The sequence below is a fragment of the Astyanax mexicanus genome, chromosome 15, assembly GCF_023375975.1.
Source record: "Astyanax mexicanus isolate ESR-SI-001 chromosome 15, AstMex3_surface, whole genome shotgun sequence".
NCBI lineage: Eukaryota > Metazoa > Chordata > Actinopteri > Characiformes > Acestrorhamphidae > Astyanax > Astyanax mexicanus.
The window spans coordinates 17,167,660-17,181,279 of NC_064422.1; the positions used below are offsets into that span (position 1 = coordinate 17,167,660).

The following is a 13,620-nucleotide window of genomic DNA, read 5'->3' on the forward strand; positions in this document are numbered from 1 at the left end:
ACTCTGCAGATTCATACTGGATTAAAATTCCACATTCTACAATTACTACTGTCAGACTTTAAAAACTACACACTCCGATTAAAACTACTATACAATTATTACAGCCAGACTTTAAACACTACAGCCACTGAAAATTCATACTGGATTAAACTACAACACAATTATTACTGTCAGACTGCAAACACTGCAGATTCATACTGGATTAAATTACAACACAATAATTACTGTCAGACTGGAAACACTATGCACACTGCAAATTCATACTGGATTAAAATCATGTCATTATTATTACTGTCACACTGTATAAAGGTGCAGTACAGTCATACTGGACTAAAATCTGCATACAGTTATAACATTCATACTGAATTAAAAACAGGCCACTATTATTACTGTGACACTGTAAAAAAAAACACACTGCAGATTCATACTGGATTAAAAACAGGCCACTATTATTACTGTGACACTGTAAAAAAAAACACACTGCAGATTCATACTGGATTAAAAACAGGCCACTATTATTATTACTGTGACACTGTACAAAAAAATACACACACTGCAGATTCATACTGGATTAAATTATAACATAATTATTACAGTAAGACTGTAAATACTATACACACTGTACAAAAATATACACACTTAAGTTTCATACTGGATTAGATTACACCAAAAATATTACAGACAGTCTATAAACACCATGCACACTGCAAATTCATACTGGATTAAAAACAGGCCACCATTATTACTGTGACACTATACAAAAAAACACACACACTGCAGATTCAGACTGGATTAAATTACAACACAATTATTACAGTTAGACTGTAAACACTACACACACTGTGAATTCATACTGGATTCAAATCATGCCATTATTATTACTGTTACACAAAAGAAAATACACACACTGCAGATTCATACTGGATTAAATTACACCACAATTATTACAGTCAGTCTGTAAACACTACGCACACTGCAAATTCATACTGGATTAAATTACAACACAATTATTACAGCCAGACTGTAAACACTATATGCACTGCAGATTCATACTGGAATAAATTACAACACAATTATTAGAACCAGACTGCAAACACTACACACATTGCAAATTCATACTGGATTAAAAACAGGCCACTTTTACTATTACTGTAATACTGCAAAAAATACACTCACCGCAGATTCATACTGGGCTAAAAACAGGCAAATATTATTGCTGTGACACTGTACAAAAGACATTCACACACTACAGATTCATACTGGATTAAATGACAACACAATTATTACACCCAAACTGTACACACTACACACATTGCAGATTCATACTGGATTTAAATCATGTCACTATTATTACCGTCACACTGTATAAACTTATAAGGTGCAGAACAGTCATACTGGACTAAAACAGTTTACAATTACATTCAGACTGTGAAAACTACACAAACTTCAGATTCATACTGGATTACAGTATGAACTACAGTGCTGTTACAGTACCGCTCCAGATCCAGCATGGCTGTGGGATACAGTGCTTTTTGTGCAGAGTTTGGCGTGACCTGATTCATACTGGATTGAAGCGTACCTGACTTAGCCACGGTTCCAGATGGTTTTCCAGAGGCCGGTTTTCCAGAGACCGGTTTTCCAGAGGCCGGTTTTCCAGAGACCGGTTTTCCAGAGGCCAGTTTTCCGGAGGCTGGTTTGGTCTTGGGTTTGCTCCGGGCGGTCCGGGTCTGGAAGTCGTCTCCCCGGACCGCTCCGTCTCCCTCAGTGGGGTTCTCCTCCTGTACTGGGAGTCTGGTGTAATGCTCCCGGCTCAGCAGCTCCTGCATGTAGTAATCCTCATCCTCAGCCGCACGGCCCAAACAGCCCTGGGGCAGCAACCCTACACCACCCAGCAGCGCCAGGGTCAGGAGCGCCAGCCGCTGCCCTACCCTCACCGACACCGGCATGATCAACCTGGGGTCCGGACTCCTGAGAGCTGCACCACTGCAGGGAGAAGTTCCATCCACAGCCCTGCTCTACCCCTCACTCTCCTCTCTCACTCTAACGTCCTGGATAAGAGAGAACTCTCAGCACTCCAAATAATTTAACCCCTTAAACCCTAAACTCTCTGCTCACTCTCTCTCTCTTTCTCTTTCTCTCTGTCTTACTCTTAATCTTTCATATCTGTCTACCATTCTTTCCCCTGTTCTATCTCTTTTCTCTTCTCACAAGCAACATGTTCATATGGGGTTCTCATTGGTGAGACATTGGCTAGGTGTCCAAGGTGGGCATGGGTTCTGAATGGGAGTTTCTTTGATTTTAAGTAATTAAAAGCCTCTGGAATGTAATCCTATACATGGCATTATTTGTATTTGGAATTTGGGAGAAATGTTGTCTGCAGCTTAAAGAATAAAACAACATTGTTTATTTTACTCAAACATATATTTATAAATAGCAAAAGCAGAGAAACTGATTCAGAAATGTATTATTAAATATCAGGAGTGGCATGAAGTTATCCAAAAGCAGTGTGTAAGACTGGTGGAGGAGAACATGTCAAGACGCATGAAAACTGTGATTAAAAACCAGGGTTATTCCACCAAATATTGATTTCTGAACTCTTAAAACTTTATGAATATGAACTTGTTTTCTTTGGGTTGTTTGAGGTCTGAAAGCTCTGCATCTTTTTTCTTATTTCAGCCATTTCTCATTTTCCGCAAATAGATTCTCTTTTACTTGAAGTTTGGGAGAAATGTTGTCTGTAGTTTTTATAAAAAAAGTACAATGTTTATTTTCACTCAAGCATATACCTATAAATAGCAAAATCAGAGAAACTGATTCAGAAACTGGAGTCAACTCTTAATTTTTTTCAGAGCTGTATGTGTAAGTGATAAAGGAGGTTCTAGTACCCTGTTGGGCGCCCCCAGCCAGGTTCCGTAGATCATCCTGCAGCACATTTACCTACAGATGATGCGGTTGAGTCTGTAGAATTGAGATAAATGCTTGTTCAGTGACCAAACAGACCAAGAATGTCTTGCGATCAAAGGGAAAGTCCTTGAAAGTCCTCCAAAATTCCTGGAAAGTCCTTTTTGTGTTTGGGTGAGCATTATCCTGCTGAAAATTGGCAGTCAGAAATCTTGCAATGAGGGGTCACACATTTGGCTGTAGTATTGTCCTGATATATGTTTGAGTTTTTTTACCTCGTATCACTACTAGGGGTGACTGACTGTCGTTTGTGATGGATCGTTAGATCGTTACACCAGTAGTTGAGGCAGTGTGTTGCTCCACATCAAAGGCAGCATTGAAACCCTTACCATGAAGACTCCATACTCCAACTTGCTGGTTGAACTTGGCTGATATGGTTCAAGTCCATCACAGTCCAGGTTCCAGGTTCATGATAGCACTGCGAATAACGGTGACAGGAGCTGGCTGAAAGATGGCTTAGATGGCAAGCGATTCATCGAAATGACCATCCTGCTTGTCCCAGTCCAGAGAAGTGAAGGAAAGTCTAGCAGCCAATGATCTCTCACCAGGAGGTACACTACCCAAAAATAACCTCTGAGTTTTTTTTTTTCATAGGGCAACAAGGGAAGCATTTTACGCCCTTTTATGTCTATCTATCATGTTTCTCTTCTGTACAATGAGAGGGAGAACAGATAAAGAAAAAAGAGAGAGAGAGAGAGAAAGAGAGACTGAGCTAAAGAAAGAGAGAGAGAGAGAGAGAGAGGGAGGTTGTAGCTTTCTCTTTTTTATTGTACTGTTGGTTGGTGGTTGAAGCTTCAGCATTATGTTTTATTTAGTTTTTGGATTGTCTCCAACTTCTTTATCCTCATGACTCCACCCTCCTTAGAGAAGAAGACACATGGACTGAGAACAAGAGAGAGAGAGAGAAAGAGAGCAAAAGAGAGAGAGAGATGGAGAGAAAGAGAGCAAAAGAGAGAGAGAGAGAGAGAGAGAGAGGTTGAGGGAATGCAGAAGCTCTGGACTGATCTGCTGCCCTTCATTCAGACTCCTCCTCCTTTATCTTTGACCCCTCCCCTCTGGGCAGACTTAGACATGTGAACTCGGATGGGGTGAAACTCTGACTTGGACCCAGTTTTAGTTCAGAAGACCCAGCAGAACCACTGCGCTCTTCTAGACCTGATTTCCATCCGGCTTTGCATCCAGCAGTGTCTCTCGCCCTTTTCTCTTTCTCTTTCTCTCTCTCTCTTACTCTTAAACACACACTCTCTCTCTCTCTCTCTCTTATTATCTCAGTATGATTATGTGGTGTGAGCAACACACCAGAGCTAACTCTGCACTGACAAGCCATAAGTGGGACATGGCAAACGTCATGGGACAGTATACAAATTTTACCATGTCGAATGGAAGCTACCAAATGCTGTATTGACCTGTAGAAGGCACTTGTCTGTTTAAATGGACAATTCTATCCAGACTTCAAACTCATATATACATAGGGGAAAATAGGGGAAAAATAAGTGGAGTTTGGTCCCAAAACTCCAATTCCTAGAATTCCTCCGGCAGTGATCAGCGGCAAAAAGCCACACCTGTGCAACACTCTATATAAACCCCAGTCAAACTACATATTCCCGTCCCACCTTTATAGAGGGGTGACCGGTTACAAAGGGTAAAAAAATGAAAAGAAAAGTAAAGAAAAGCCACAAAAAAGAAAAGTTCTCAAAAGAAGCAAAAGGCTCACAAAAAGAAGCAAAGAGCTCTGAAAAGGAAGCCATAAAAAGGATATAAAAGATCTCAAAAGAAAGCAAAAAGTAAATGGCTGAAATGTTTTCAGTCTGTTTTGAGTTTGATTGTGTTTTAGTTTGGTTTATTTGAAGCTGAAAGCTGTCTTTCATTCATACATGCCATTTTGTGGCATTTGCTTTGCTTTGTTCTGTTTCCCTCCTATTGTTTTTTTTTTTTTCCATCCATTTTCCAGTCTCCTCTGTGGACAACCAAACCAAGTTCCACAAGCCCAGTCTTTTTAATATAAACACTATTAAAACATATTTATAAATAATTAATCAAATAAACAAATTGTTATAAATACACCAGAGTAAACATATGTAATTAAAAATAAATACATTAGTAAATAAATACAAAATAAACATCCATTTTGTTCTGCACTTTTCAACTTTTCAACTACTGCAACTGCTAATTGTCCCACCCATTCAGCTACTACTCAGCTGTACATCCCCCATCACAGGTGATTGTCGAGTAGCATCACAGCACGCTCGGTTCTTGGTTCTGATACATCAGCTCACAGATGCCTTTTACTAATCTGATCAACACCACCCTATGGAGTGATGAGGGGAAAGAGCATCATCTACCCACCCAGAGAGAGCAAGGCCAATTGTGCTCTCTCAAGGCTCTCTCCGGCAGCTGATGGCAAGCTGCTTGACCTGGATTCGAACCAGCAATCTCCCGATCATTCTATTGGCAGTACTTTTCTCTTCTACACAGACTAGACGAGAGACAGAGAGATCACTAAACACTGCAGGAAATGTAATTTTATTGCTTAAAGATTTCGTCATTACTCAGGAGGGAACGGGTTTCTGGGACACATCTGGGCTAAAGAGGACCAGCGCCGGTCCGATCCGCTCGGCTCCACCGAGTTTCCACTCAGTAATCACACCGCTGCCCAGACCTGCACAGACACGGACGCAATTTACACATTACGCCACAAAACACTGCAGTGTGTGTTTCTGTGTGTGTGTGTGTGTGTGTGTGTGTTGTGCCCAGACCTGCTCGCACCCACTTTAGATGAACGTCAGAACTCATCACATCACTACTTCCCGGAGAGTTCGATTCCTTATGGCAAGCCAACTAAGCCAAAACGTGTGGGAAAGAAACGCCTCCACGCGTAAAAATATGACGTGTCCACACGTAAAAAAATCACGTGTACAGGCGGTAAAACTGTTCGTGTATACACGTTTTGGCATCTTACATCCAATCGGTAAATGCGCCTATGCATACATTTGCATTGTAATAAGGCAGCCTGACAACACATGATGTCATGCAACGTATTGTATTCCATATTCATAAGACGCTTACGTGGGTTACAACGCAGTGTCTACGTACCGTGACATAGCCCCATACATACTCATACACACTCTGCACGCAAGGTCCACATAACTGAAACGTTGTAATCATGTGTCTATGATGTACCCCCTATTTCACATGATGTAACCCCCGCCATTTTATATCCATAGTGTTTACCCTGCCTTTAGGTCAGTGCATGTTATTATTATTATTATTATTATTATTATTATTATTATTATTATTATTATTATTATTATTATTAGTTTTTGTAGTACTAGTCATCTGCACAATAATCTATGGTTATTTTGTCATTTTGATTTGCTTTAGGACAATAAAAATGTAAAAGAAACTAATAAAAGATACAGAGAAATTGTGACTCTAAATTTACTAAATTCAGTGGCTGAACACCGAATGTTGTTTACTAGGGCTTAAAAAAGCAAAATTACAATTTAAAAGTATAACATTTTAAAAGTTAAGACTTTAAGTGTGGACAGTTAGGACTGAAATATTGTGTTTATATTGATTGTAGTTCATTTTTTTTTATTTTTTTTTTTAGACCTAACATTTTTAATAACAGCCTTGCTTTAGTGTTAATTGTGCCGCTATAATACGACTTGACTTAATATGACTTTCCCTGTGGGATCTGTCTTACACCTAGCAATAATAGTTATATTTCTTGTGTGTTAATGTAGGGAATGTTATGTTCCCTGAGTAGGGCACTGTGGCATTAAAAATACTTGTTTATCCACATTTTAATCTGTCCTAGCAGATATGAGGTGTTGTACAGGCATAAGACTGCTTCTACAGCTCAGTAAATGTTGCCATCTACAGGCTGCATATTGCAACTGCGGCTTTTTGAGATGGACAGTAAATCCCAAGACGTTATTTTTTTACGTCTGTACACGTAATATATCCACGCCTGTACAGGTGAAAAAAAGCACGTGATGTACAGACGGCATAAATTTACGCCTCCACACGTAAAAAGATTACGTCTGTACACGTAAAAAGATAACGTCTTTATCTGTCAACACGTGATTTTTTTACGTGTGGACACGTCATATTTTTACGCGTGGAGGCGTTTCTTTCCCACACGTTTTGGCTTAGTTGGCTTGCCATAATTCCTATCTCTCTTATACACACACACACACACACACACACACACACACACACACACATATTTATATACACTGCCCAGCCACAAAAAGGTCACACACTCTAATATTTGGTTGGCCCACCATTAGCTTTGATTACAACACGCTGTGGCATCGTTTTCAGACGCTCACTTACAGAGGTTGGACAATGAAACTGAAACACCCGTTATTTTAGTGTTGCAGGTTTCATGGCTAAATTGGACCAGCCTGGTGGCCAATCTTCATTAATTGCACATTACACCAGTAAGAGCGTGAGAGAGTGTGAAGGTTCAATTAGCAGGGTAAGGCATCGGAGGGTGCGCCAGGCCAGCGCAGAGGGTTGATTGGCTAATTACCAACACCTGCTTTGAGCTCTTTAAAAGCAACGCCAACCAACCACTCGGCGCTGGATCTTTGAAGCTCGTGGGAGCGAATCTATGCCGGTTTCTAGACCGAGCCTCTGCTCTTTTTTTTCCCTTCTCTTCCTGCTATCCCTTTGGAGAGAGTATGATCCAGCACCGCTGGCATACTCCTCCCGCATAAGTAGCTTCCTCTGTCCCTTTATAATCTCGAGTGTGGTGTAGTCGTGTTGAGCGGTGTGCTCCGCGGCTAACCCCCCTTTCTCTCGGGTCTGTGTGTCTGTGTTTGTGTGTGTGTGGTAGCCGCTGCGAGGCACGCGGTGTGCTAACCTTTCCTCTCCCCTCGCTGTTCCTCTTCTCTCTGGTGGAGCAGCGTTTAATCCAAAAGCACCCCAATTCACTTCTTTGTTTAGTTTGGAAGCTCTTTTGTTTTTACCTCGCGCCATAAGAGGTAGCCGTTAGCTTCCGCGGCGAGTCTTGTTTACATTCTCCCCTTCTCTTTCACTCACGCTAGGCGTGATTTTGTTTTGCACCCATTTTCCTCCTCCGCCCGTTCTCGTTGCTCCGCCCCTTTCGGCGGAGGCTCTTAAAGGGCGATTAAAGCGGCCGCGTCCCAATCCACTCGCTGGTGTAGTGGTTAGAGCATTGGGCCGCGACCGCGACAGCCTCGGTTCGATCCCCGCGTGGAGCGGGGTTTAATATTAAGATTTACATGTATAATATTATTATATAATATTATTATATATCTTATTAATATATATATATATATATATATATATATATATATATATATATATATATATACACTAACAGTTGTTGTTATTATTGTTATTATTATTATTATTATTATTATTATTATTATTATTATTATTATTATTATTATTATTATTATTTCCCTTTTTTTTGGGTTTACCTGCTTTGAGATCTACTGCTTTGCAATTGGATTCTGCAACCCTCTGGGCTGGAGAGCCTCTGCTCCCCAACCCCCTTACACTATTATTTTGTTATGGACATTAATGGAACTGTTTAGGATTGGTTCCTCAAGTAAACATTAATATTTTTAATAATGGTAGGTTGAGTGTTACACCTTGTACTATTACAACATTAGTTTTCTAAAAAATTCTAAACAAAACCTGTAGGTGTAACTTATATATTGTGAAGAAGTAAATTGATGTTAAATTTAATTGAAACAAATTGGAATTGTGAGATTCAGAATGGAATTGTTTCTGTAAATCAGTGGTGATACCCACAATGTTTTGCAGGTTATTTCAGGTGAAAAGCTCTCACTGCACGTTTGAATCGTTTGTCCTGGAAGAAGAAGAAGAACACCTGCAAAGCTAACTAAGTTAAATAAAGCCAAGCTAAGTAAACAAAACTGTAATAAAAAATGACTTTCTCCTGACAACTTGTTTATTTGGGTGAGTAAAGCGCTTTATTTATCCGTTTATTTACAGTAAACTAAGCTAGATCATTAGCATTAGCAGCTAACCGCTCTAGCATTGCTAGCTGGGGTCAGCAGCAGGCTACAGGTTGATAATACTCCCCTCTGAATGGAGAAATAGCGAGCACAGTTAGCAGGTTTAGGAGCAGGCTACGGGCAAATAAGACTAAAGCTAATGCTACTCCAGCCCCGGTGCTGGAGAACTAAACTGAAATGCCTGTATAACTTTAGTGGAGAGGCTTTACTGCTCCTTACAACCTGACTGGTAAAATTCATACATAAAGGTGCACTGGATTGTAAGGCACACCAAAGATTTGGGGGAAAATTAAAGGTTTTTAAGTGCACATTATACTACTGAAAAAAGCGATAATAATGAAATTGGACCAGGCTGAAAATCTGGCTAAAACTGCACAGGGTCTGCTTGGCTTTAATGTGTTGATGAGGATGTTTACTGAACTGCAGACAGTGTTGTTAGTTTACAGCCCAATAAAAGGAAACAGCATCTATCAGAACATACTGAAGAACCTCTACTGACCATTACCACTTACCTCCAGAGTCATGCTCATGTCATCATTGTGTGTGTGTGTGTGTGTGTGTGTGTGTGTGTGTGTGTGTGTGTGTGTGTGTGTGTGTGTTGGGCAGAATGAGGCATTCCTGGTGCTCATACTGGAGAAAGTAGAGGTCCTGCTTCATTAGGTCTCAGTGTAAGTGTGTGTTTGTATCTATATGTGTGTGTGTGTGTGTGTGTGTGTGTGTGTGTGTGTGTGTGTGAGAGAGAGAGAGAGAGAGAGAGAGAGAGAGGCTGGTTTGAGAGATGGACACACACCTGAGGAAGAGGAGGAGGAGGATGAAGAAGCAGAGGAAACTCTCAGCTAAAAGCCTTTTCATTTTCAGCACTATTTCCATTTATTACCATTTTATTCACACACCACCAGCTACCCCCACACAAATACACACTTTTTTTTATCACATTAAATGCGATAATTGGGAAAGTTTGGGAAATGCAAATAATAAAAACACAAGAACCCACAATATTTCATGTTTTGTCTGCTTAATTCTGTTGATTTCATTTATTAATAGACATCCATTCTCCTGCATTTCAGCACTGCAGCAGTATTCAGGACAGTATAAATCCCTTCTGTTCAGAGTGCAGTTGAGTGATGCACATGACTCATTCTTTGGTTCTGCTGGAGCTGTTGTGGTTCTGCTGGAGCTGTTGTGGTTCTGCTGGAGCTGTTGTGGTTCTGTTGTGGTTCTGTTGTGGTTCTGCTGAGTGTTTCTGTTGTTTAGAGCCTGAACATTTGTACAGCTTGTTTTTCAGACATGTGGTTGACTCGTCTCTGGGGCCGAGCGAAAACTACGACGCAGGTGGTGAAGTGTGTCCCTGCAGGTGTCAGAGTTACACAGCCAGACCAACAAAGGACTATCTATCTGTCTGTCTGTCTGTCTGCCTGCCTGCCTGTCTGTCTGTCTGTCTGTCTGTCTATCTATCAGTTCTCCTTAGAAGAACTGCCAGTTTATTAGGACTCGTTTATAATGATGTTCAGATGTTTATATTTTTACATATTCAGATGTTCAAATGTTCCAGTGTTTAGATGTTCACATGTTTAACCTGCAGATGTTTAGATCTTAAGATGCACAGATTTTCAGATGTTCAGATGTTTAAATATTTAGATGTTCTCATGTTACAATGTTCAGATTTTCTGATGTTCAGCTGTGTTCAATTAATGTTTAGATGTTCCAATGTATAGACATTTAGATGTTTGGCTGCTCCAATGTACAGATGTTCTGATGTTAAGGCGCTCAGATTTTTAGATGTCTAGATGTAAAGATAATTAATCAATTGATTTATTGTTCAAATGTTAATATGTTTAGATGTTCAGATCTTTAGATCTTTGGATGTTCAGATGTTTACATATTCATATATATAAATGTTTAGATGTTCAGATGTTTAGGTATTCAGAAATATAAATGTTTAGATATTCAGATGTTTAGGTATTCTGATATATATTAGTTTAGATGTTCAGATGATTAGGTATTCAGAAATATAAATGTTTAAATGTTCAGATGTTTAGGTATTCTGATATATATTTGTTTAGATGTTCAGATGTTTAGGTATTCAGAAATATAAATGTTTAAATGTTCAGATGTTTAGGTATTCTGATATATATTAGTTTAGATGTTCAGATGTTTAGGTATTCAGAAATATAAATGTTTAAATGTTCAGATGTTTAGGTATTCTGATATATATTAGTTTAGATGTTCAGATGTTCAGCTGTTTAGATATTTTTACATATAAATGTTTAGACGTTCCAATGTTTAGATGTTTAAATTTTTTGATATTCGGGTGTATATTAGTTTAGATGTTTAGATATTCAGGTGTATATTAGTTTAGATGTTTAGATATTCAGGTGTATATTAGTTTAGATGTTTAGATTTTCAGATGTTTAGATATTCAGGTGTATATTAGTTTAGATGTTTAGATGTTCAGATGTTTAGATATTCAGGTGTATATTAGTTTAGATGTTTAGATGTTCAGATGTTTACATATTCAGGTGTATATTAGTTTAGATGTTCAGATGTTTAGATATTCAGGTGTATATTAGTTTAGATGTTTAGATGTTCAGATGTTTAGATATTCAGGTGTATATTAGTTTAGATGTTTAGATTTTAAGATGTTTACATATTCAGGTGTATATTGGTTTGGATGTTCAGATGTTTAGATGTTTAGATATTTAGATGTTTAGCTGTTTAGATATTTAGATGTATAAATGTTTAGATGTTTAGATGTTCAGATACATTTTTTAGATGTTCTGATGTTCAGATGTTTGGTGTTGTTTGGGTGGACCCGCATTAATAATGTGAGGCTGATCTGCAGTCAGCTGCTTCAGATTATCAGACTGACATGAGTTAATGTGTTCCTTTTGCCTTCATTCACTCTGTGCCTTTGCTTTTGGAATGGTTATTAGGACACACACACACACACACACACACACACGCAAACCCACACACACACACACTGTACCGTGTGCACTCTGGAACGTCCTTCATCTTCTGGCATCCATGATCTCACACTTGGCTCCCCATATATCAGAACAGAGTCAGAAACCACATAAACAATTTGAGACTACATGTCGGCTCAGTGGAGGCAGGCCTGACGGGAGCGTGTGCTGATTTAGGCGAGCGGTTAGCGCTGCGCTAATTGGTGGCTATTAGCTTCCAGTAGGCTTAACTACAGAAGCCTAAACAGGAGAAACTTAAGACACTGGCCAGAGTTACCGGTGGTGCAGTACAGGGAGTACAGCCCAGTAAACACGGGCTATTGTTGGTGGAACTGTGGGTTCTGTGGGCTGGAGCTTCAAGTTCTCAACAGACATAATGTGGGTTTTTGATGGACAGCCTGCAGCTTGGAAGATCCACTCAAATCCCATTAGTGGTCACCTAAACAAATCCCGAACAGGACCACTGTGAGTGAGGCCAGATTCATCGATAACCTTACAATCAGCATCTCTGCATCTGTCTTGTAGTCCTTCTGGGCTCCAAACTGTGTGCATCTAACAAATGCATTATTAATATTTATTGGCTTTACACTGCATTTTTAGAGGGACGCTATTGTGTTCCCATACCTGTGTGGATATAAAACGACCTGCAAAAGTATTCATAGCCCTTGAAATTTTTTCCCATTTTCTTACTTTACAACCACAACCACAAACTTAACCCTTTTGTTATGTTCTGGGTTAATTTGTCCCTTTTTAAAATTTGGAGATTTTCTCCTTTTTAAAGTTTTGGAGTATTTTTTCAGTATAAAAATTCTTCTGCTTGCCTTAATTAGTGTAATCAATATATAATATGAAAATGGTTCATCTCACATATTTGCAACCACCCCCTGCAAAAACTTAAAATAAAACAAAATTGTGTTATGTAGACATTGGCAGGGTAAGAGCACAGTTTTGCTCAAAATATTGCAATGCACACAACATTATGGGTGACATATCAGAGTTCAAAAGAGGACAAATTGTTGGTGCACGTCTTGCTGTCGCAACTGTGACCAAGACAGCAAGTCTTTGTGATGTATCAAGAGCCACGGTACCCAGGGTAATGTCAGCATACCACCAAAAAGGACCAACCACATCCAACAGGATTAACTGTGGACGCTGTAAGAGGAAGCTGTCTGAAAGGGATGTTCGGGTGCTAACCCGGATTGTATCCAACAAAACATAAAACCATGGCTGCTCAAATCACGGCAGAATTCAATCTGCACCTCAACTCTCCTGTTTACACCAGAACTGTCCGTTGTTTTATTGTCCTATATATATATATATATATATATATATATATATATATATATATATATATATACAGTGTTCTCTAAAAACCACTGAGATCTTTACAGAATGGCTGTATATATACTGAGATTAAATTACAAACAGCTGGACTCTATTAACTAATTAACTAAGTGACTTCTGAAGGAGTTTCATAGTAAAAGGGGGCTAAATGCTTTTGTACTTTGTACTCCCATTTTTGTGGGATTTTTTTATTTATTTGACTAAAATTTTAAAAACTATGTATAATCTTTGTTGCACTTCTCAATTACTGTATGTGATACTTTGTGTTGGTCTATTACTTAAAATCTCAAGTTTGTGGTGGCAAGAAGACAAAATGTGAACATTTCAAG

General features: G+C 39.1%; 3 protein-coding genes across 3 annotated transcripts in view; all 3 read right to left on the minus strand.

Moving 5' to 3' along the window:
• cpxm2 (carboxypeptidase X (M14 family), member 2) overlaps positions 1-2,129 on the minus strand; it is a 76,287-nt gene extending 74,158 nt beyond the window's left edge. The window contains exon 1 of the mRNA XM_049464869.1: positions 1,580-2,129. Within this exon, the coding sequence (XP_049320826.1) occupies positions 1,580-1,946 (367 nt within the window). The 5' untranslated portion in view covers positions 1,947-2,129. The remainder of the gene's footprint in view (positions 1-1,579) is intronic.
• The window catches only part of chst3b (carbohydrate (chondroitin 6) sulfotransferase 3b), a 303,775-nt gene that overhangs the window by 85,670 nt on the left and 204,485 nt on the right, over positions 1-13,620 (minus strand). The gene's annotated exons all lie outside the window — the stretch shown is intronic.
• zgc:92749 (elongation of very long chain fatty acids protein) overlaps positions 1-13,620 on the minus strand; it is a 238,241-nt gene that overhangs the window by 85,251 nt on the left and 139,370 nt on the right. The gene's annotated exons all lie outside the window — the stretch shown is intronic.